Raw genomic sequence first — 25,940 nt, forward strand, 5'->3', positions numbered from 1 at the left:
AAGACTGCGCACAGTGAATTTAAAGACTTTAATCCTGGATATATGGACTGCGGAAAGAAAAAGGAGACATACATTTAAGATAATTTGAACAAGCAAAGGATAATCAATAGCATGAGATTGCACAGAAAGACAATATTAATGATGAACAGTTAATGAGGACGACCATAGCACTGGTGAATGGTATGTCCCCACCCCCACCCACCTAAGTGGAGATATTTTTGGCCTTGGCGGCCTAATGATGTGATTCGCTTACTTTTACCCTCTGTCCAGGCTCTTGTGCTGTGGAAACAAAGGCTTGCATAATATTTGTGGGTGTTTGTGAATCTTGCTCTCTTTCCCCTCACTCTTTCACTCTGTCCATGCTGGTGTGTAGTCATTCACTATCCATTTACTACTACATCTATTGCGAGTCTGTCCAAAACAGGTGCGCAGGAGATATTTTAAAAGTGAGGGGGACCAAATTGTGCGCAAAAACCCAGATAGTGAAATCAGGCTTTCAGATATCGGACCACCACTTCTGACCCACTGTCAACCATCATAATATTTTAAACTTGCCAGAATATTAAAATAATAACATTGATTGTATTCAAAATATGTTTTGATGGGAAGAACACCAGATCTGCCCTCAGACCAGCTTCTTGCTATGTGGGTGATCTCAGCTTTTATGTTTATGCAATTCTATTATTTTTGAGTTATTTCACACTGCTTGGGCCAATGGTTCAATACTCTAAAAGATACATGGGATGTTGATCTTTTATGAAGCAATGAATGAACAAGAGTTTATATTATGGGTAAGGCTATTTGCACCCCTGGTATAATTAGCAGTGTATGCTATTCTTACCCTGGTGCAATTAGAAGTGAATTCTATTCGTACCCCTGTCTGGTACAAATATCAATGTATGCTATTCGTACCCCGGTGCACACAGCAATGTGTTCTATTAATACCCCGTCTGGTACAAATATCAGTGTATGCTATTTGCACCCCTGTGCATTTACTCTGGCATATTGATCACACAATGTAATAATAATTAAAAAAACGAGCAACATGTTTTTGTTTTTTACGTTACAGGGTGTGAATAGCTCAGCTGTGTAATAGACACTCTGAATAAGGTATGCTGTTTGCATATAGTTAGAAGTGGATTCTATTCGTATCCTGTTGTACATAGTAATGTATGCTATTTACACCCTGGTGCATGAACTAGCTAATTGTTGCAATTAAAACTTCTGTTTGAGAACCGATTTCTTGTTCAAATTGCGCGCCTTCTCTCCAGAGACGTTGGTACACGTGCGCACTCACTCTGCCAAAACATATCATGCGGGAATCAAACCCAGGGTCTCCCACATACTAACCCATGTCTGTGATCACTGCACTATCTACTTCCACATCTCAATGGGTGTTTGTAGGTAAACTTATAGTTTATAGGCCTGAGCGTTATATTCACGAAATTTCTGTTAAAGATGCCCTGCAACACGTATTTCATTACTTTGTGGTAATGTCTGAAGTTGTACCATGGACTCTGTAACATTTTTTGTGGAAAAAAATGCCTTGGTTACCTTGTTTCAAGCCATTCTAGCATGGTATTGAAAGCCTACATGAAGACTAAACTCGATTTGCGCCAGTTCTCATTAATATTCAACGAGCTAAGCTGCTTGACTTTGATTGGCTAACAGCTAGTAGGTTTTGTCCATAACATGACATGAGCCATTATCAACTAATTTTAGCTTCATGGCATGAACAAAGATGGTTGATTACGAAGATACTACCTGAGAGGCCATTTCCTGTCCCTGGAAATGTATGCAAATAGGGTGGCAGTAGTACACGCCCCGCACGAGGGGGGGCCACTATTCCCTATTTATGCCTTATTAGCCTTATTAGCCTTATTTTTCTGAGCAATGGATGCACATTTCGGACACGGTATCATGATTTCCAAATCCTCCTCCCCATTTCAGGAGAATGTTGTGACAGTATGACCCTCCAGTCGGGAGAAAATCAACATTAATGAAGGCACACCAAGTTTGTTTTGTACTCCGGCTTCTGTCTGGCGTGGAACCGAGGCGTTCAAACGTCAGTCATACGTCAGTGACACGCCCCTGTGCAGGTGGGGACTGAATCAGAGCCCGTCTCTGACTGAACTCCACTTTGCCCTCATAGACATGAACTAGGACAACCCATCTTACTACGCATTAATTATCTTTGGCATGAACTTAGCTTGGCTAGCGAGTGCTAGCATTGTCCAAATTTTGTCGGCACGGTCTCAACTGGGCGAGCTCATTAATAGTAATGAGCTCATCAATTCCACGTCAATCTGAAGAGCTTTTGCAATTGGCCTAATTTCTCTGCTTATTTCTTTTCAGTGGCTAGAGGTGACAGAGGGAGGTAGCTGTTTATTTTCACATTCACGCCATAGCACAAACACATATGGACCTAACATGTTAACAAGTAAAAACGGTTTTGTGTGGCAGGGCACCTTTAACTACCAAACTGACGGTTGTATGTGTTCACTGAACGAAGATTATGAAAATAAAACACAACTTTTCAATCTAAAACTTAATTTGAACATTAGTGCCGAAACCTTTCAGAATTTTTCACTTTCTGCTGACGAAAAAACGAATGTCCGCCATGTTTTTTGTGCATGTGAGCAACATCTTTTTGTTGTTATGTCACAGGGTGTGAATAGCTCAGCTGTGTGGCCAAGGCTATTCGCAGAAGTGCTGTTCGTCATGTTGTGAGGTTATGTGCCATCAAAAGGATTTTGGAAACATTATGTTAAGGTAGAAAAAACTGTTAACAATATCTTAATACATTGAATTAATTAAAATATATATTACAAATATTTAAAATGTCTGTCAAATATTGAAACAAACATAATATCTAGGCTACATCACTTCAGACAAATGCAAAGCTATCGCTTTCATTTAGGCTAAATAATTTCCCAATTAAAAAATGCTGTCATGCTACCTATGCATAAATGCATGGAACATGCTTTCTGACATATGGAGAAATTTGATGACTATTGAATTTACTTGGGATGCATAAAATATATGCATAATATAATAATAATATATGGCCTAGAAGCAAGTAGCCTGGTTTAGTTTATGATCGTTGTTAGTAGATAAACTGATCAAACACTTTATATATCCAACTGTTAGTAGCAGAGTGAAAGTGAGATTGTGCAGTCTAGATGGCTGTGGTTGGTAGCTCTGTTAATGTTAACGTTTTATTTAGCCTAGCGTATAGGCTATTATTTAGCGTCTAAGGCTTTTTTCCTTATCAAAAGTGAAGGCGACGATTGCCGTCTCTTCAAAACTGCGGGTGCCATATCCAAGGGAGTAATTGAACGTTCGGAAGACGTAGGCTACCCTAGTGAGGCTCTGAAGCTAATCAGGCTTCACCTGGAGTTAGCATTCCATTGACCCCCGTTCATTTTGGCGTCACTTTAGAGCAAAATTTTTTACATAAAGTCGACTTTAGTTTTGTAGAACATTACTGTAAGCTATAGTCCGATTACTTTAATTTTCCTTTCAAAGTATCTGAATTGGTTCTGAACATTTCAACCGGAAATCCTCTAGGAGCAGATTGAAAGGGTCCATACCTACATATAGAGTATATCTATTCATAGGCCTATACTAAGGCAATGATTGGATGGTGTTCAGTAAAGTAATGAGTGTTTACACGTGAAGAGAGAGAGTGAAGCACTGGTGATTTAGTGTGGCATTTTGATGGGTTGTGTTTGAAAAACGAAATCAAGTTACTTCCTGTTGGATTTTTGTGTGTTAAGTAGAAAATTGTGTGTGGTGTTTTGCAAAATGTGTTTTAGTAAATTGAAGTAAAGTCAAACACTGAGAATTAATGTATGGTTTGGCAGATTTGGTGTGGGGTTATGATGTTTGGAAGACATGTTCAGAAAATTGTGTGACAAGCAAAGATTTAGTGTGTAAGCAGTTGAAAAATACTGTAATAATACGACCAATGTGTTCCAGATTAATTGATATAATAGGCTACATATGAAGAATTTGGTTCCAAAATGGTATCCTCCATTTTAATGAATTTTCATAGATATTGTTTTTACATTTTGGTTTCCAAGTAGTTTCAGTAGAACTGTAATTGGGTATTGTTATTTGATTTATTTATACTCAATTAAAACAACACAACTGCAATTACATTAATATTACCTGAAATACGATTAACCCTTATAAGGTGTTCGGGTCTGTGGGACCCGTTTTCAGTTTTTAGCTTAGTAAAAATGATACAAATAATTATTTTTTTAAACTAAGATTCATTGGCCTTGGCTCATTTTCTATGAGGAACATAAATCGGAAAACATTTTCAATGAACCCCCCTTGCATACCCCCCCTTCACATTTATATTACACACAGGATGTTCGGGTCCACTGGACCCGGAACTAGTTAAAGTGTGGAAATCAGGTCCTGTGTGTTTGTGTGTCAGAGGGTTTTGATGGTGATGCAGAGAAAATAGTTTCAAAGAAATGAGGATAACATTTCTGAAAATTCAGAGTCCGACACTGAGTTTGAAGAGGAGGATAATAATCAGCCAGCTCCGAAATGTAAAAGAGCCTCAGGACTAACCCTTCAGCAGCCAGGACAAGCCTGCGAGCAGCCTGCCCCAGGACCATCCCGTGAGCAGGCAGGACCAGCCCGCAATCAGCCAGGACCAGCCCGCAATCAGCCAGGACCAGCCTGTGAGCAGCCAGGACCAGCCCGCAATCATCCAGGACCAGCCTGTGAGCAGCCGGGACCAGCCCGCAAGCAGCCGGGACCAGCCCGCAAGCAGCCAGCCCCACGACCAACCCGTGAGTAGCTAGCCCCAAGACCATCCTGTGAGCAGCCAGGACCAGCCCGCAAGCAGCCAGCCCCAGGACCAACCCGTGAGCAGCTAGCTGTAGGACTACCCCGTCAGCCTACATCGAAACGCAAGCAAACCTCAGGACCAGCCCACCAGCAGCCAGCCCCAGGAGCGGCCAATAAGCAGCAAGCCACGGGACCAGCTTGTCAGTCAGCTTCAAAACGCAAGCAGGCCTCAGGACCAGATCGTGAGCAGCCAGCCATTAGGACCAGCCTATCAGCCAGCTCCGAAACGCAAGCAAACCTCATGACGAGCCCGCCAGCAGCCAGCCCCAGGACCAGCCGATGAGCAGCCAGCCATAGAACCAGCCATTGAGCAGCCAGACATTGGACTAGACTGTCAGCATCTTGCAAATGACAACATATGGATGTCAAAAAATGGTAGAATTGAATGGTCTTCCTGCTCAAGAAATGAACCCCACTGCATGGCTGCCAATGTGATTCGGATGCTACCAGGACCTACACGCTTGGCAGTCACTCATGCACAAGACATCAATTCTTCTTTTTACCTCTTCATGCCATCCCCTATCAAAAAATACATATGCAATACACACACAGTGAGACTCTGCCCCTCATGTGTGGTATAGTCTGGTATAAAATTGCTGTTATTCAGACAGATGTTATTGAGTATGTTCCATTTCTAATGAAATTCAAATAAATAAAACTTGTACAATTGTTGATTATTTTCCAGTTATGCCTGTTTTATGATGCATTTCCTTATTTTGTTATATTTTAATACAAAAATAAACAAAAACGAGTGGCACTTCTATTCATAATTGTGATTTCACAAAGGTAAAGACAACACATTTAACATATGTGTTGTTTATATTACTTGCAATTGGGATGAAGTAACCATCTTGTGAGTATTTTAAAAAAAAAGTTTGATTATGTTGAATTAAAAGGCCCAAAATGCCATGGGTCCACTAGACCCAGCAGCACCTCCTGTGTAACAAAAAAACGAACACCCTATGAGGGTTAAATAGCATGACTTATTAATGCTTTTTAAAAACGATATAACGATTTGGGACAAAACTCGTATACTGGTATAAGGCTTTGGTGACTACATGTCATTCAGGGCTTCAATTTAGAACACTGGTACTCATCAGTATGATCCCATGTGGGTAATAATTTAACTCAAAGGTGCATCTCCTTTGGATTTTTGGTGGCTAAGAGCAGTTTCCCTAGACAGTTCACATAGGTTACTGACAAAAAAGTGCTTTAATCTAAGTTTTGAGACAGTTCAGAAATAGAGAATCCATAAGAAGTTAGGACAGGCCTAGTCCTCCAATCATTGAATTCTTCAATTATTGATTCAAAGGTTTTCCTAACAGCCACTCCAAACAGTTCTCCCAGAAGCCCATGTCATTTGAGCATTTTCAGCGGGATGATGGAGAGTTAAATTGTGATATGCACAGACTCTATTTCACCCAGTCTTTTGCTTGGCCTATTAGCATTCCAGACTGACGTTTCATTCATCTGAAGACTGATTGGCCAAAGTGACCTTCGTGACCCTCTCCAGCTCCTCTGACATGACCGCTTATGCTGCCATTTTTCTTTTTTTTTTACTTTAAGGAAGACCAGATTCAGATTATTTGTCAGGCTCACGTCTGGGTGATGTTTGAAACCCCTCTGTGCTTTCTGACATTCAGGCATCATTCTCTACCCTCCTTGGGAAAAGAAAGTAGATTACTCCCTTGCACTTTTGAGAAACTTCTCTGCCATTTGCTCATATCTGGGTGAAGGAGGATGTTTTGGTGGGCCACAGTTGGGAACCTCTGTCATCCTACTTAAGATTCCTTCATGCAGAGGGAAAACATTTTGTGTCCCACAGTGCTCAATGCTAGTCCCCTACAAGCAAGAAAACCTTGGTAGATAGTTTAATGGTTTCAGACTCTCTGTTGACCATACTCCCCAACCATCAAGCTTAGCCAAGGCTTGGTAATGATAGGGGGATCTGGTGACTGGATTCAGAGGAGAAGCAACTTTTTGGATGGTTTCATGTTGTGACTGATCTGACTAATTATAGAGGCGGGGAGAGGAAGAAAACCTCAGTGCCTGTGACTTGGGGCTTTGCTGCTATTTCTATCGCTCACCACTGAGTGTGCAATGGAGGGCGTGTCTGCCATTCATCCATTTAAAACATGTTTTTTATTAGCCATCCTAGCTTGCCTTAGCCACCGACCTCAGTCTTCCCCAATCTTTTCTTCCTCTGGAGATAGACCTTCCATCTTTAAAGGCATGTCTGATTAGATTACGATCTTGGGGGTGGGGGCATCATGGTCTGCTCAGGCTACTTGCAGCTGGGCTTCACTGTCCATTGTTGTCCCTCAAAACACATCTTGATCCACTTTTAGGCAATTGCATGAGAGGTTTTAATCATTTATATCACAGTTTACATATATGTAGCATATGTTTTATACTATATGCATGTAATTGTCGGCACTGAAGCAACCTACTTCTAAATTGCACAAAATATGTTTTCCCTAGGCCTCCTCAAATCTGAGACCAGGCATTTATCTATTGTGCATCAAAATTGTATTGGCCATCAGATGGTTGTGATATATTTTTTTCAAACAAGTTGGTGGCTAAGAAAGTATAGAACTCTCCTTATACCAAGCTAAAACATAGACATATTAACCACCAGGTATTGTCCTTCCTTGAGCTGTTGAATGACATGCAGCATGAGTTCAGATCAGTCCTGTTGGTCCTGGACACTTAGACCAGGGATGGGCAACTTTGATGATAGAGAGGGCCACAAAATGTTCTTGTCGCTGTCAGAGGCCCAGATGTGACCGTGCATGACACGTCCACCACTAGGATATCAGGAATCAGGAGTATTTTGTATATATACACACACACACAGTATGTCTGTACGGTTGCATTAATGTAATATTTTCTATACTCAAATGCATTTTTAATATTGCTTCTATTCATCAATGAACTTGAAATAAACTAAAAAATATTACACATTCACAATAAACCTTTTTCCACTGTAATGGGTAATAGTGCTATAACCATCAGCACTGGTGCTCCCCAAGGCTGTGTTTTGAGTCCACTGCTGTACAACATCTACACACATGACTGCAAAGCCAACAGTAGTCATACCTCCATCATCAAGTTTGCAGATGACACAGTGATCTTGGGCCTGATTAGTAACAGTGAACAGCTCTTCTTGGATCAGGTTGATGAGGTGGCACAGTGGTGTCAATCTAACAGCTTGACACTGAATATCAATAAAACCAAGGAAATGGTAGTGGATTACAGAAGGAAGCAGCAGAACTACAGTTACACCCCACTAATGATCAGCAGGCAACCTGTAGAGAGAGTCACAAGTTTTAAATACCTTGGTGTCCACATTACTGAAGACTTAACATGGACTGTTAACACTCAATATGTTCTGAAGAAGTCCAGACAACGACTCTACTTCCTTCGTCAGCTAAGGAAATTCAAAGTTTCTACATACCATCATGAAGGCCTTCTACACTTCAGCGGTTGAGAGTGTTCTAACTGGTAGCATCATCACCTGGTATGGGAACTCCACAGTTAGAGATTGTAGTAAGATAGTAGTAGAGAGTAGTGCGCTCAGCTGAACGTACTATAAGAACTCAACTCCCTGCTCTACAATATATCTATTCCAGAAGAGTACTACTGAGAGCCCAAAAGATTCTGAAGGACTTTTCTCATCCTAACAATGGATTATTCCTACCGCTGAAATCAAGAAGACACCTATGTAGTCACAAAGCCAGAACTGAGAGACTCAGGAGAAGTTTTTATCCCCAGGCCATCCAAACTCTGAACTCACACTATACTGACTTTGCACACATTCACTCCTCAGCACTCTCAAACATTTCCCAACTCTGAATTCACACTATACTGAATTTGCACTCATTCACTCCTCAGCACTCATGACCCCCCCCCCCCCCCACACACACACACACCTACATGACTTTTAGCACTTTTACATCCCTCTCCCTATGCTACAGACCTTTTATTTATTTTCTTATTTCATCACACGTCAAAACACACACACACACACACATCTGACTTTCTCCAACTTTTGCACATCTCCATAGAACATACATCATACATACAGTACTCTGCTTGCAATAGTAAGTCCCCCCCCCCCCCATACACAGCACATCGTCTCATGAGGAAGCTTCTCCAACACACATATTGCACACTGCCCTCTCCCCACATACACAGCACACTATCCCATCTCCCCTGTCATCCCCCCAACACACACACCAAGACCCCTGGCAGTTGGGTTAGCCCCTTGAGCCGTGGATCTGCCCAAGGTTTCTTCCTTGGTAAGGGAGTTTTCCTTGCCCCTGTTGTGCCCCCCCCCCCCCAATCCCAATCCTCCCCCACCTTTCTTATGCAGCCCTTGCCACTTAATCTACTAAACCCCTCTTCTACTGCACTTTTTACCCCCCCCCATAAATGGCAATAGGCTGACACCAGACATAATTTCACTGCATTTCTTACTTCCAGTAACTATATGCATGTGACAATAAACTTCCTTGTATCCCTGTAGTGACTAGTAAAAAGGCTCTGTTGTTAGTGTATCTTTCCAGGGTTCCCACTCTCAGTCAAATGTAAAATTCCATGACTTTTCCCTGACAAAAATCTTGAATTTCCATGGTCAATCAGGAAATTTAAAAAATGGGCATTGAAAAAACAGGTAGGGTACTACAACCACGCAAGCAAGTAGTAATGGAAAAAGCTAATAACTCAAACACCAATGCTGCGTGTAAATATTGTAACGATTTGATAGCGACACACACAGTTGTCCAATCAAAAGGTTTATTAGCTGAGAACGAGAGCAGGGACACAGACACAGAACACAATACACAAGGGGCAGGTCAAGTACACACACACGCTACACATACAGGGGTGGACGCAGCCCCCCACACAAAGAGGATCACACACGAGGGAGAACTAAAAGGGAAACATGTTACAATAAAGACTCTAACATTACACTCAAAACTAAGGAGAAATACAGACATAAACCCCAACTCCCGCATCCCAGCATGCCCTGCGTGGGAGGACGCTATGCAATGTCTTGTGCGCCGACGTTACACAGCTCCCCCAACAAGCCATTGCCGTCCTCGGCAATGACTACGAGGTAGCCACGTGCTAACGTCGGCGCGCGTCGCCCGCCACTCAGTCCAGTGCGACAGTACCCGCCAACTCACGTGGGGTGCACGCAGCAGAAGCTCACTCAACGGGGAGCCACGCTGCTAGCAATCCAGTACGGGCGTGCTAGCAGCCACGTAGCCGTCCCCGCTCGTCACCAGCTCCCTCTCAGCAGCCGCCCTCAGGATGCACTTTCCGCGGCGTGTCACCGCGGCACTCCTCCTCTCCTGGCGGGGCCCTAGGTGGCCTTTTCAACCGTCGACACTGTACCAAGCACCGGGGTTCGAGGGGGGTCAGATGTAGCTGTACCAACGCCGCTCCGCTCTGTCGATTCACCGACCAGGACAGACTCTGCAGTAACCGTACCACGCTGAGCTCTCCCGCTGCAGCTACCGTCTTCGGCGTCCCTCCTCGTGTTGCCTCCTCGCAGAGCCGTCCTGCTCTGCTCCTGGCCCGTTCCACTCCCTCGTGGCCTCAGCGAAGGCACGACCCCCGAGATGGCCATGCTATCGAACTCCACACAACAAACTTTTTTATTTATTTATTTTTTTTTTTTTTAAAGGTGCCGGCCAACAGGCCAACTAGAACGGGCGCCCACACAGCACGGTGCCTCTCACACGCACCCAAAAGTTTTAAAGTTCAGAGGGCCTTTCCATTTCGTGAGTTCGTTGCCCCCAGCGTCTCTACCAACCGTCCGTCGTCCAGGAACCTCTTCCTCGCCGCTCTCCCTCGGCTCTGCTCACGCGTCGCGGCCACCGGCAGCTCCAGCTTCGAACTGCCCGGCGCGGTGTCACTGCCCAGGCCAGCGTCGTCTTCTCGGCGAACGCTTCTTCAGGCCCCTCTTTCGGCAAGATCTCCTCCCATGGCAGCAGGCAGGTCCAGACGACAGCACCTTTCCTCCGTTGGCAGTAGCGATAGAAGGCCCTGAGCTTTTTAGCAGCCCTTACAAGGGCTCTCTCCGGATCCTCTTGCGTGGGCCTCCACCCAGTGGTGAGGTCTCCCGCTCCCAGCTTCTCTCGCTGAGTGTAGGCCATGTTCGAAAGTCGCTTCTGACACCAATGTAACAATTTGATAGCGACACACACAGTTGTCCACACACGAGGGAGAACTAAAAGGGAAACATGTTACAACAAAGATGCTAAATACAGACATAAACCCCAATTGTTCGCTCCCGCATCCCAGCATGCCCTGCGTGGGAGAACGCTATGCAATGTCTTGTGCGCCGACATTACAATATATTTGTATTAATGTATTTTGGCAAATGTTAAACTCCTACAACAAAAGCCCCTGATATTCCATGACTTTGCCCCCTAAAGATATAATTTCCTACACTTTATTAAAATGCTGATGATATTCCTGAAATTCCATGACCCGTGGGAACCCTGCTTTACTTTGAGGTCGGCTTTGACAGCGGCTCTAGCAGCTTCGATGTAGCCTACTTTTAGTTATCTTCGTGCATGGTGTTGTAGTGGTCTTAAGTTGAAATCTTTCACGACTGATTTCGTTTCTAAACATAGCCTACTAAACACATAAGTTGACTTTGAATTCTGTGATAAAATCAGCTGTTTCCCACCTTGTCTGAAATGTACAATTCTGAGTTTTCTTTATAAACCACACTCTGTATCTCTTCCTCGCTGGCTGTAGTGAAGAAAGCTTTTTTTTTATATAGGAAGCGCCCCTATCGCTGTATCGTATCATTACAATAAGGATCCAGTTCAGATGTGGCAAAAAACATGTGAAACAAACATTTTAATGACATTTCAAAATTGATCCGTGGGCCGCACTGAGTGAGGTGGAGGGCCGCATGCGGCCCGCTGGCCGCCAGTTGCCCATCTCTGGCTAATGAACATGGAGATAACGATTCAGTTGCCAGGTGCACTGTCAAATGACCCTTCTAATGCCTAAAGCAGACCATCAGTTGGATAGAAATCAGCTCTGTGATCAAAAAACACTAACACTGATCAAAAAACACTAACACGCTGATGGCCTCTGTATTGATCAAATGTCCTGTTGAAACAAGGCTGTAGACAGAATAGTCGAAAGTTCTACGCTTTTTACCACCTTTAATGCTGACTTTTCATTATACACATGAATGCACATTCACAGAGAAAAAGTGTTGGGGTGGGTGATTGGCATCATTTTGACAGGCCATATAGGTCAGGTAGCCTTTCTTGCACAATAAACACATCATCTCTGTCTCTGACCTTGAAGGCTATATTGTGACCTCATCATGAAGTGACTGGCTGGCTTTTTCAAATTAGAGAGAACTCATCTGAACTTGGTTAACATTAAAAATGTTATGAATGTTTACAGTCTGATATACTTTTTGTATATACACTAACACAAGTTATTTTCCCTAAGTGGATTGTACACTTTGCTTATTTTGCTATCATGATATTTTATAGAGACGTTCTACAATTATAGTTTTACAAAAAAAGACATGTGGAACATTTCTTTTTAGATCACTGATTATCCTCTATACTGATCATAAAGGAGTACTGCCCCGTCCTTGCCCAAGGCACTGGACTGTATTCATTGCAAGAATCTTCCAACTCCCCGAATGAGTTTAGCTGTCTTAATTATTTGCGTTACGGAAAGACATAGCCGACCACCCCCACCCCCATTTATATTCTGCACCCAGTGCAGCGTCTGTGCTACTTCTGCCAAATTCAACACAATTCACAGTATGGCCCAGTTTTCTCTAACTTTTCTGTCACCCACTTCTTACTTTTGAGTACAACGTAACTTTCAGCAGTGTTTTAGAAACTTTTCATTTTAGCCAATGAACTCATATGTTATATTATAGCTTACATGAAGTTACATAATGTTAATTCTTTATGATAACCATTAAAATGGGCTGAATTGAGTTTACAATAAACAGACATAGTTCATTGTCACATGACCTTAAAATGGGACCTCAAATCATAACTAACAGGACTGTTCATACAAAATAATTCACATTCCTGATTTATTACCTTGAGATCATGAAAAATGACTGCGTCTATCCTGTGTGGCAGCTTTGGCAGTGAGCCGTTCAGGTTTGGGTTGGCTTGTCTTACATACCTTAGGTAGATTAGTTTGTTATTGTTTGCAAGATCATGTGATAACAAAAGCCTAGAGGCCTGTTTCTGCTTGTCTGTCGATTAAGTATCAGGCATCATCAGGCTTCCCATTGCATGCAACCCCAATGACCCTCTCTCAGAGATTTAGGGTGCACAGTGTGCTCTAACACAAAGCTGTAAATGACTGTGAGAAGTTGTGAGATTTAAATTGCTTGTCTTCAGAGATCAGTCAAAAGTGGATGAGAAATGTGGGAGTTTCCCATGAACTCCATGAGACTAGGACTCAGATGAACTCTTAATGAATTCTTCAATCTGGATGGAAGTTATTTTTAGAAGACATGAATAAAGCCCATCATCAACATGTTTAGTGAGTGAGATTTAAATCAAGATCACTTAATATTTGTGATACTAATTGTATGTGTATCCAATGTTACTGGTTAATCATATAAAATGTATGGACAGGATACCTTGAAGAGTGCCCCCTGTTGTTTCCCACAAACACTTGTAACTAATACATTGCAACTGGTGTCGGCAAGCAAGCACGTTTTTGAGTTCAAACAATCAGTTTTGGGTGCAGGTTCAACTTTGGCATTGGTGCGATTGTTGACTGTTGGTGTTCAAATTATTCTATATTAGGCTATGAAAGAACACAGCGTTGAATTTTTTCGGTATATCTAAACGTGAATGTGTTTTCACCAGGTAGAAAGCCTACGGGTAGGTTTTGCATGTGATCTTGTGGTGAGTGAGGCACACCAGTCATGTGCACGGCTGCACATAGCTGCATTGCAGGGGCGTAGTACAAGATCCTGGGCCCTATGCATAGACAGATGGGCCCCCATAATAAATATAATAAAATATATTATTACTACATATTATCAAATATATTATTACTAGGGCCCCTTCCTCCCCTTAATCAACGCTGGTTTTACCCCCAGTCCGACGCCCCTGCTGCATTGTATAATTTTACAATTGCAAAATGTTTTATGGATGTTTACTGAATATGTCAATCGTTAACAGTGCTATATTGTCACATGAGATTGGACTGCTAATCTCACCCAGGACACATCTCAGTCAGTGCATCCTTTTTCGTACCCCCTCAACTCTCTCGGCCAAGCAGCATTCTTCGGAGGCCTACATGTCAGCTCTAGGACCCAGGGGCGCAGATTTCCCTCTATGATGAAGCAATGGGTAACACAGTGTTGCCGCTCAGAGCAAGCAGTGGGTTTAGCGACCTGAGACGCAACTGGAGAGGGATTATTGATAGCTGGTCGCATCTTATTTTACTGGGTTGGTTTAAGCATGGAGTGAAATCTAGGCGTACTTATCGAAAAAAATGAATTTTCTTAATTTCATGGGAATACTGCACACCTCAAAACAACTTCTGTTCGGCGTTTCAAACGCGCATTGAAGCTCCCTGCCCGTGGATTATTCAACAAGCTGTCTGAATGGAAACCATGTCGCCGCAGCAGCAAGAGAGTATCAATCCAACCCGATGCCCATCACTGACAGGGGAACCAAAAATGTGTCCCCAGTTAGAGAAAAAGGTAGGCTGTTGTCGTGTGTTGAGTAGCCTAACATTATGCAACCTAACAGAAATTCCGTGCACATTTTGGGAAAGCTGTTTCCACATAAATAAATACAAAAGACACAGGGCAATATGACTTTCTTGCATTTTATTTGACATATAATGTACTTTTCACGGTCATGTATCCTACTGTTCACATTCATTTTACTTCTGACATTGGTAGTCTACATTGTCAAAATGTGAAATTTTGACATAGGGCTAGCCTACTATATTCAGTCCACAACATTTATAGCGATATTTTATTATCTGTAGCCTAGGCTACGAGAATGGAAAGCAATTTTAGGATAGTCGGTAGCGCAGGTATTCATTGAGGGAATGCACTTTGAAACGCCGTAGCCTACTGATAGGGTAGCATAGCCTACTTGTATCTGTTCCTTAGTGAATCAACCACTGGGACCAGGTGCACGTGTGACACAAGTATGCACGAAGTGATGTGATTCAGGCACCTCGGTTTTTAACTTCAGCTTCGGACACCGTGTCAGTAGGCTATATGCTCACATATTACACGCAAGTAGGCATAAAAGAGCTGTTTAAGATTAAATACTGTGCCCTGTAGGCTATTTTTATTGAACCATAGAATAGCCTACTGAGTGTTAACGGCGCTTAATCTCAGGAGCTACAGTACTGGCTGGAAAACGAATAATGGTAGCCTATTTCAGTTTTTTTTGTAAGCTACAGTGAGTCTCTGAGTTAGTTAGGCTATTGTAACCGTTTGCACTGAAAACCTCGAAGGCTCTATGTCGCCTTCATCCCGCAGATAGATTACATTTTTCATAGGATCGACATTTGAATATTGGTAGGTGGCTGTAAGGCCAGTCAGACTCATACAACGTAATATAATCGGTAAAAGGAAAAGTCTTGTTAACAGAGTTCCCCATGGCTCGTGGTCAGGGCCGCAGTCACTGGCGCCTTTGATTGCTAAGGTCTGTCTGAACTGTGCTGTATTTAACGTAATTCCATGTTTATGCAGAGGAAAGTTATTTTGAGCATTCATCCCCGCCTTGAATACCAGTGGTCGGATCATCCTGTTTGTAATAGTTTGTTTGATTGCTTGCTTTCCATTCACACTCCTTATTTATTTGACTGTGGTTAACACGTAGGCCTATAGGGCCAGTTAGAACAAAGTCTTATAGTTGTGTTCTGCTATCCCTGGTAGCCTGTAGGCTACTAATTGCAATGTTTGTCAAGTACAGTTACCACTGCCGCTGCACCCAGGTAGCAATCAGATTGGCAGCGGACGGCTGGTGCTATGCCGCCTGTGGATTGCCACTATGGTCCACCGTTGGACCACCATCTCTTTAAATTTAACTTTTCAGGAATATTAAGAAAAGACATGAAATGTTATTAAATTATGTATGGAGTATAACTGAACAAATGAAAAATATTTTAGATCAATAGTGGCAAAATATTGCGCCATTTGTCTGCAACCCGCCAGAGAACCGATGAGCAAAACGCCAGCGGACCGCCAGATCTTCCCCCATTGGGCCGACAGTGGTCCGCCAGCCTCTTGCTATCTGGGGCATCACGTCATGGTGCGCGGAACCGGCGCTCTAATGACCGAGCGCATAGCCTAGCCTACAGATGTCCAAGAATTTTGGTTCAGTCCCTGTTAATTTTTGGGGCAATGTTATGTCATATCATAGGCTATTTTGCGCTTTCTAGGCCTATATATTTTTTACATAGCCATTACCTGGGAGGGACTTATTATGTCCACGTGCACAGATTTTTGTAGTTTTTGTACTCTTGGATGGGGCTCTGTCCGGTCTGGAAAAAAATGTTTGTTTCTATAATCTACTGTAAGGAACGCAAAACACTTCTTGACGATTTGGTAGACTGTCCCACTCTTAGGATCTGATGGTTTTCTGGTGTGATGTATTGACAAGAATTTGAAGAGAAAAAATGAAAGAGAGAAATCTCATTGTTCGGCTTTTCTCCCTGCTGAGAGTAAAAAGTATATAATTGCAAAGGTCAAATATCAGAGTCAAAGACACACACACACACACACACACACACACACACACACACAAGCAGTACCACTGCCCGTTCATTGGACTTGCTCTGAGTTATCCCAAGTTAAATATCCTTTTAATGTGACGACGCCACTGTACGTTTGGCCAATTATGATACAGACTTTATTATTAGTTGTACTCTAAGCAGTAACCAGATCTCCCTTCAAGGTTTATGAGAGAGTTCTGTTCATTCACATGATCGACCTGGTAAGATAATGCTCCCCTTGTCTCATATCAGATGTAAACTTTTGTTGAGTAAACTGGTTAAATTGGACTGCCCTGCATTTCATTTCAACTTTGCTGGTACATCAGAGCCATTTTGAAAGACTCATCACACACATCAGTGTACATTTGCAAAATCAAAGCTTTTAAGTGTTGATAGGTCTGCTGTTTAAAACCATAGAGCTTTAGATGTTGAAGTACATGGTAAGCAAATGTAAGCAGATGCAGAAATGGTTATGGATTTAATGGGTTGGCATTTTTTAGGGAAATGCATTAGGCCTATCTATGAGATTTATTATCTAATTTATCATATGGATAAACACATACTGTACAGATTTCATGTATGAAAAGCATTGGAAAATATCTAGTGAACATGTTAAAATCCAGCAAACATGTTTGCAACCAGAGCCAGGAAAAGGAGTCGTATGATTTAAGTACTGTACTATTGTCTTATATGTTTGCCATAACTCAGTCACTCACCAGTTGCCAGTAAAAAAAATGGGTAACACTTTATAATAACTACACACAATTCATAATTTATTAAACCTTTGATACATATTAGTTACTGGTTTGTTCATCATTAGTAATTTATTGTTCATAAATAATTTATAATCAGTAAAGTATTTGTTCATACAGTTATAAATGGTTTGTTCATAGTAAATAAGCCTATATCTAAAATATGTTTATACACTATTGTTAATACTTAATAAATGATGCAATAATATGTTTTTGATTATGTAATCTTTCCGTTATCAGTTGTTACATACACATGCATTAATGATTAGTTAGGAAACCCTTTTGCAATGATGTAAGCACATAATGTAATCTGAAAACTGCTGCCCTGAGTAAAAAAAAACAATGGAAATCTCAAAGTGTCTCCAAACTTTTGACTGGTAGTGTACATCATATCTAATTATTATTATCATTAGTTTTCCTACTATCTGTGTGTGACCATTTAGGCTTAGCCTACCTCGTGCCAGCAATAGCGATACCTGCGTCCTCCAACGAGATAATAAAGTAAAGATTCAGCTGGATATTTATACTGGGTTACCTAGTACTGTCACGTTTACAGTGTCTTTCTTCACAATAAACTAAATCATTTTTAATGGGCATATCCCGTCATGTTATTGTTCAAAACACCAGCAAAAGAAGGCTAAACTGTTTCAACCATATTTTTTAAAATCAAAACAATAATAAATGCTGCGACTGAGTTCCAATGCATGCTGGGAACTAAGCAAATAGACCTAAAGCTAAATTACGTTGCAACCTCAACATGAAAGACGCTTCCAGATCAGCACAGCTTCGGTGCTTTATTGAATCCTCTTTCTCTCTCTCTCTTTTTCTCTCACTCTCACAAACACACAGGCTCCGTATGACACGATGACATCTACTCCACTGATGATACAAAATTCGACCGGTTCAAAATTTAATCGATTCAAAATTTAATCCGTCAGGTAACATTCTAAAGGTGATTTTATGATTTGACAAAAATAAGCATTAAGACCTAAAGGCAACGTTCTGGAGACGTTCCTTAATAGATAAAAAAATGTATCTTTAATATTACCGTCAGGGAAAATTCCCTAAAAGTGCCCTGACTGTTGTATAAAACAGCTGTAAGATGACGTTCCGGGAACGTTCGCTTAAGGTTACACAAAACCATACCTTAGAGCAGTGGTAATTGCTAATTTGGCGTTATCAAACATAAAGGCATTCAATAAAGTGGTAGTGGTATGGGCGTTCATAGTGTGTGTGCGCGTCTGCGCAAAAGAAATTGAAACCACTCAAGTTGTACAGATATTGTTGGTAGACTGAGCTTTTGTTTAATATAACAAGTCAACCACTCGTTTATAGTGGCATTGGCAATGCATAAGCCCGTTTATACAGTGTATAGAGAGAGATGCACCGTAAATATTAATAATAGGCAAAATTTGAGCATTAAATATTCAAATATAATTTGATTAGGCTATTAAAAATAATAATGAATGAAATTCGAATTGGGTTATGGAAGAAGATTGACAGCCCTATTGTAAGGTTACCAAAATTATATTTGCGCACATTAAATGTAGCCTATAAAATCCCAATAACACACCCAATTGGATAATCAAAATTCTGTTTTATCCAAATTAAAACATATTTTTGTTGCATTTAAATTCATGTAGCTATTTATTACCTCTAATTACAAACTTATAAGTTCAGAAGTCAATCACTTTATTTTTTTTTGTGTGTGTATGCGGGTAGGAGTTTGGGTAGGGGGCCCTGGCTTGTCTTAGACACAGGCAAGGGGGCCTTCAAGGAAAAAAGGTTGGGAAACACTGCCTTAGAGGACATCCTTGAAACGTGTTCTAAAGGTTTATTTTGTGTGACCTTCAGCGAACCTTTAGGGAACGTTCACCGAACGTCGGGTGTTTGCTGGGAAGTTTCTGTGTCCTCAATTAAGCATAGAGCAAACACAAATAACATGCACACACACACACACACACACACACACACACACACACACACACACACACACACACGCATGTTATGTAATGGACGCCTGTTAAAATTGAATTTCCTTAAATATGGTTGGCTGGCATGTGAAGGCTGTGTAATCGGCTGTGGGCTGACTAGTAAATTGATTGGGGAGGGGGTCCTCATTGTATCAGATAAGGAACACATGCTTCTAAGGCAACCACTGCACAAAACTCCTGTGTACATTTTGTCTCCACTGCATTCTTCATGATACAACCGGCCTTCTGTGCAAATGTACTCACACCCGTCATTAGTCAAAGGTAAAGACACACCAAGGATTTGCCCATATTAAACAGCTTGTGATGCACACAGGCTTTAGATTGAATCACTTTGTGCACACAGTTTCTATGCTGTACACTGTACAGTCATACATTTTAAGTAAGAGTTGGATGTCTTTTAAGAAATATATATTTATACCTGTCAGCAGGGTCTATGCATTTGGGCCCAAATACAGTCTTTGCTCTCCTGTCCAAGCCACGCTTTGAACCTTTTTTTCAAGGTTCCCAAGTGGAACTTTGGAACATTCTGAAGGATTGCTGAAATGTTTTTCTTTGCTCAGACACCACTCATTCTCTTTCTCTCTCTCTCTCTCTTAGAGGATGAAGTCTATGATGCATCGCAGGCAGTCCGCTCCATCGCTGGTCATCAGTAAAGCACTTACCCGATCCAGAACCCTGTCCAGGTAATGTTGTAGTTTATCTATTTGATAGGAGCTATTTAGTTAGAAAACTTTTGCAACATAAATGTTTACTTTTTCTTTCAAACAATGATGCTGGATTCAGTTGATCCAAATGGACCAGTGTTGCCATATCCAGTATGATTTTCTCAAAAAGTAAAAGTGCTTCAGATGTAAGATGCATGCTGTGAATGGAGTGTACAATAGAGCTGAAGATGTTTGCCCGAACCTGATGGGTTCGGTCGGGTTCGGGCTTCATTTCTATCATTTCATGCGGGCTCGGGCCGGGCTCAGGCTTGCGTTCCGGCTTGCGTGGAAGGCTAAATGAGCGGTCAGGTGATGCGTTCCGATTAGCTGCGAGAAAAATGCAAAAATGGATGCTGAGGAGGTGAAACGGAGGCTGGCCTCTAGCGATTACGTTTTAATCGCACCGGCAAAGAAAGCAAAGTCTGTGGTGTGGAAAAGTTTTGACCATGTGCATAATGAGAATAATGAGCCAGTGGGTTAGCCTATGTGAAATCCAAAGGATGCAACATTCTGCAGAACGACAGGGAATTCGTTGCTGATAAGGCATGTTGTTTAAAGCTTGTCCACATCTGCCAGTGCCCAAACTTACATCACATAGTTTGTTACAGCAACAAAACCCAACCCTGCAAAGGTGAAACAAATGGTTATATGGAGAAGAAGTGTGTCAGCTTTCGCTCTAAAGACATTAGGTCTTTTAATATCGTAAATGGCGAGGGGTTTAAAGAGCTGGCGCAAGAACTAATGTCGGGGCTGAGTATGGGAGGGTTCCTGCAAACTTCAGAGTGCTGAGATGTTATGATGTTACAGAGGACTTAGGCTATTTTATTTCTTTGTTCCAACTTCCAAGTGGCCTAGCCTATGTTAGTCATGATGAATAAATGATGTTAAAAAATGTATAAATTACTCATTCTTGACAAAAGGCAAAAGAGCTACGTGCGTGCGAACATTTGAATAATGTCGAGCTGTAAACGGATTCGGGCTTTTAAAAAGCTGTCAGTCTCGGGCTTGGGCTGATTTCTGTCGGGCTCGGGCCTTGTCGCGCCTAACTTTTAAGGCCCGATTACAGCTCTAGTGTACAACAGTTATAGCTTACCATCCCTGATGCTTTTGCAGCAATTCATGTGCGTCATACAAACTTACCTATTATTCTAATGTGATCCAGCAGTAAACTCTTCTTGCTGTGAGAGAAACAATCAGCAATAAGATAGTGGGTGTGAGAGCAATCACTGTCATGTGTGGCCAGCAGGCTCTAGTTTGAGTCTCAGCTAGAGGTCAGAGGTCACCATGGTGAGACGTCTGCATTCTTCACCCCCTCTCCATGCACACACGTTATTGGCAAGAATGTTGGGGCACCAGAAAGCTCAATCATCAGCCAGAAAGCTCAATCATCCATCGTTCTTAGATTTGGTATTTCTAGAAAGGGTAGTTCGATCACAAAAGTTTGTTGTACTGTAGGTTCCCTTATCCCTTATTCGGTGAGCTTGCGTTTGTTTCTGACTACATGCAGTGAAACGTGGAAATACTTAATAATGCTGTGCTTCTTTATTTGAAACTATTATTTTTAACTTATGTCATGTTCCTAATGGTCTCTTGATGTAGAGTGACTATAAATATTTGGATCAAAACCTATTGTTATGTCACGTAGGCCTACTCTTCACTTCAAAGTGAAAAGGAGAGATAAAATGCGAATTCTGGTCGCGTGCGCAGAGTACCAACGTGCTACCAATGAGCCATGAGATGGACAATGCAAAGATGCGATAACTTGAAATTTGTCCAGGCTGTACTTTTTTGAACACAGATATTTAACACAAATAATGACAAATATTGGTCGGCTTAAGTAGACTGCTTTATTTGCTCGCAATAGGTTTAGGTTTTTGCTCATGGCAATGACAATGCCAGCATTAATCACTTTTGGTTTAAATTAGACAATTGTCAACACCGATATAGTAGTCCGACAGCTAAATGCCATAATTTAGGTGAACCTGGTTTTGTGGATTGAAATTTTTTTTTTTGTTGCTGTTTTTTGTTGCCAAGGGGTAACGCAATAAGATTAGAAAGGGTGCCCGGTGATATCCCTTGAGCAATTCTCGATATTAAGCCTTTCTTGTTCAATGTGTTAATTATAAGTCAAGTCAAGTTTATTTATATAGCGCATTTCATACACAGAGGTCATTCAATGTGCTTTACATAAACAAAACCAAACAATAACAAATAAAAGCATAGAAGGGCAATATAGTCAAAGAATAGTTTGTATTGTATTTGGGCCCAAAGGCAAAAGTAGTAAAAAAGTAATAAAAGACAAGGTAGAATAATTATCAAGGCAGATTCAGAATTTGTAACTCGGCGCAGTTAGCAGAAAGCATCTGAGAACAGTTTGGTCTTAAGTCTAGATTTAAAACTGGCTACAGTTGGGGCCTTTTTGATGTCATCCGAAAGTTGGTTCCAGAGCTGAGCCTAAATATAAGGTGAGGCACTACAGGTGAATAGGGTAAAAAAAGTAACTGGCCGATATCACTATGAAACTTCCCCAGTTTATTACTTATATTAATATGAAGAAAAAAAATGTATTACAAGTTTTCTGTAATTTAATGTTTAAATGTGCAAATTAGACACAGTCTAATTAAATATGTGCTGATTTGCATAAACGTTAAATGCTACAAATGAACATTGGATAAAGCCAGGTTCAAAATGACTTTTTCATTGTGTTGACATATTAGATGAAAAGTCACAGGGAATTATGGATATCTCTTTTAGTTATTCAGTAGACCAGAAAATACTGCCAATAGCCTTAAAAAAAACTAAATGTCATATATCAGGCTAGGAATAATATATCAACAAACCCCTCTGTAAAAGCCATTTAAATAGTTAGGTATAAAACTGGAAAGTTTGGTGTATGTAAGTGCTTCTGAAGTGCAGATTTCATTCTCAGAGTGGGAGAGGAAACTCATCCAGGTGCTAGCATCTCTCACTAGCACATGTTGGGAGGGAGGTTTACTTACTGCACAGCTGACTACTGTTAGCCTACACTGCCTTTTACCTGATGTACTTTAGCTCTATACTACTGTTCTAGTTTGCATAAAATATACATTTATTTTGTATTCTTTATCACAGTAGTAGTTTATGCTCAAAGCCTAACCTTGAAATTCAAAAAGAGAATATTCATTTTCAGGGACGGATCATGGCTTGTGCACGTGCACAGGGGCCCTCAGCCAATGGGGGCCCTCGGATTTAAAAAAAAAAATTGCCATGAATTTAGGCTAGATTATGCCCGGTGCTTCTGTCTAATAATAATTAATTTGCGGCACAACTGAATGGTGTTATGGAACCGCGGACCGAAAGAAAAATAAACTAAATGTTTTCCTGATCAATAAATACTTCTTAATTCATAAAATATAGAGGCATAACATTAGGTTACAGTAGGCTATGAGTGCTCATTCAATGTGTATGCGTGTTTGCGAAAGTGAAACTGACCCACTCGTGGGTAGGTGAATGAAGTGGATTCCTGCAATGTTCATGAAAACAGCATAGCGATTGGATAGCCTAATAAATCGTGACTTGTTGTAGGCCTAACAGTAGCTTATATCGTAGCAAATAGCCTATGGCGATGCCGATGACAGATAGGCCTACACTTATTTTACTCGTCTCGCTGGAGTGAGCGCATAATGTGGGCTCTTGCACAAAGAAATTAATTAGGGAGATGATCTGCATCTCCATTTACCAAATGCTATAGTTTTGCTAACATATATGAAATATGTCTCCATGCAAGGTAGTGTCAAGCAGCAGTGAAGTGAAATTGTATGCCCCTTCCAAACTGCGTTAAAAGGGTATATTTAACAGCCAGAATTTAGAGATTTTCCCGGGGGAAACACCCCGAACCCCCCGTAATATGATCAGCACCACCTCTCACAAAATACTATCAACGTCCCTGCTACCAGTCCGTCAGAAATATGACAACTGTTGTCCGGTCCGTTTAGTGAAAAATGTTGCTGTAGACTGTTTGGCCAGCAAAGGGAGATTACAGCCTAATAATAAAAACAGCTGCTAGAATTCATTTCTGTGTGGGCCTGAGTTATAATATATGACATAATGTACTACATTTTCATTATGTGAAATTGTGCACCAGCCTGCACAGCGACAGCAAAGAGAGAAGTGCTGGCTGCACACGCACGTCACTTGACGCGCATGCGCAAACGCACCCGCGCGCGTCGCGGTCAGGGGGAGGGGGGGCCTTTTTTAATATTGTGCACAGGGGCCCATATTTGTTTAATCCGTCTCTGTTCATTTTTAAGTACTGATCCATAGACATGCATTAAAATACTAAGGCCTAATAATACACACAGGTCAGTCTGACTAATTTCTATTGGCTATTGAAATTTTCACCAGACATTAGTATTAACTTAGGTAATCCACACATATAAAAAAATCCAAACATTAATGTCCCTAAGTAGAGTTATGAGTAAAAAAGTGGAATGGCACAGGGAAAAAGTATTGAACACGCTAAGAAAAAACAGTACACAAAGGCAAGGAATGGCAAGGAACGAGCTGGAATCTATACGTAGTTAGAAAGCAATTATCCCTCCTATCTGTGCAAATGAATATAAGCTGGGTTAGTACATATATAAGTATAAGTATATATACTTTTTTGATCCCGTGAGGGAAATTTGGTAAGAGATTGATGAGCTATAAAAAGTTTTTCGTTACCAAGTTGTCACACAAGAAACTTTTCATGATGGGTAAAAGTAAAGAGCTCTTTCAAGACCTTTGCAACATTATTGTTGCAAAACATATCAATGGAACTGGTTACAGATGCATTTCAAAACTTCATCCAGGAATCATCCAGTAAGCCATTATCTGCAAGTGGAAGGAACATCACTGCATCATCAATCGGCCATGTACAGTATCTCCTCACAAGATTTCTGACCAGGAAGTCCAGGGTTTCCCGCAGGAAATGTGTTAGTCAAGGTCTGGTATCGGTTGCCATCCGAGCGGGGGGGGGGGGGGGGGGGGGGGGTGTTGGCGTCTTGTTTGTGCGATACACTACAGACACTACAGAACTGTATATTTAACAATTAGTGTCTTTGTGATCAGCTGAAGATTTGAGTCACTCAGCCCTCCAGTACTTGCCTCTCTCTGTCCTTCCTTCTCTCTTCTTCTCATTCTTTGCCTCTGTTTTTCTCTATTCTTCTTAAACGTGGTCCCTCAGCCCTCTCTGTTCCCCCTCCCTGCTTAGGGTCCGTTTGTCTCAGAGGAAGCCCTGGGCCGATAGCAGAAGTCCTTTTTGACAGTGAGAGGAGCTCATCTAGAGAGGCAGGATGTTATTTTTCGTGATGTTTCCTCTTGGTCTCTGATCTGGGGAGAGTGATACCACAGGCCCATTTATCCATTCTGATGGTGACCAACATAATTAAAGCCATCCGCTTACAGTAGCTGGACCAATGTCTCTGTGTGTGTTTATGTGTTTTTTTTTTTTTTGTTATCTGTGCTGCTTGTTTGTGTTTGGTGTATTGTATTGTGAGTGGGCTTTTCTAACCATTTGTTGGTGTTGATGGTGGCCCATTTAAAGCACACAATATGGAAAGGTTGCATATAATATTAAGAGTGAGATATGTTGCACCCTGTGGATTGTGCAGTCACTTAAAATCTCTCTGCATTTCCAAAATGTGTTTACGGTCTGCTGAAAGAATGTCATTGTCAGAGGTGGCAGTCATTACAGGCGGGTATTAGATTACTTTTAACCCCTGTGTTGGGTTCATTGGAAAGGCACTTTGGAAATCGCTATGATTATTATGCCACTGTTTATGCTGTGTCGGAAATTGTATGGCATATATGGTAAACTGGTGAATCTTGTA

The 25,940-nt window shown here is 41.4% G+C and overlaps 1 protein-coding gene and 1 long non-coding RNA gene across 3 annotated transcripts in view; one reads left to right on the forward strand and one right to left on the reverse strand.

The window, feature by feature from the left end:
• LOC121698232 lies at positions 1–24,233 on the reverse strand. The gene is made up of 3 exons (XR_006026724.1): positions 24,222–24,233; positions 22,932–22,935; positions 1–525 (listed from the first exon to the last, which is right to left on the reverse strand). It is a non-coding gene; the product is annotated as an uncharacterized LOC121698232 (long non-coding RNA).
• The window catches only part of arhgap20 (Rho GTPase activating protein 20), a 38,315-nt gene continuing 26,379 nt past the window's right edge, over positions 14,005–25,940 (forward strand). For both annotated transcript variants that reach the window (XM_042080117.1, XM_042080118.1), the window contains exons 1-2: positions 14,005–14,605; positions 19,985–20,070. In XM_042080117.1, the coding sequence (XP_041936051.1) occupies positions 14,507–14,605; positions 19,985–20,070 (185 nt within the window). In that variant the 5' untranslated portion in view covers positions 14,005–14,506. The remainder of the gene's footprint in view (positions 14,606–19,984; positions 20,071–25,940) is intronic.

The sequence above is a fragment of the Alosa sapidissima genome, chromosome 23, assembly GCF_018492685.1.
Source record: "Alosa sapidissima isolate fAloSap1 chromosome 23, fAloSap1.pri, whole genome shotgun sequence".
NCBI lineage: Eukaryota > Metazoa > Chordata > Actinopteri > Clupeiformes > Clupeidae > Alosa > Alosa sapidissima.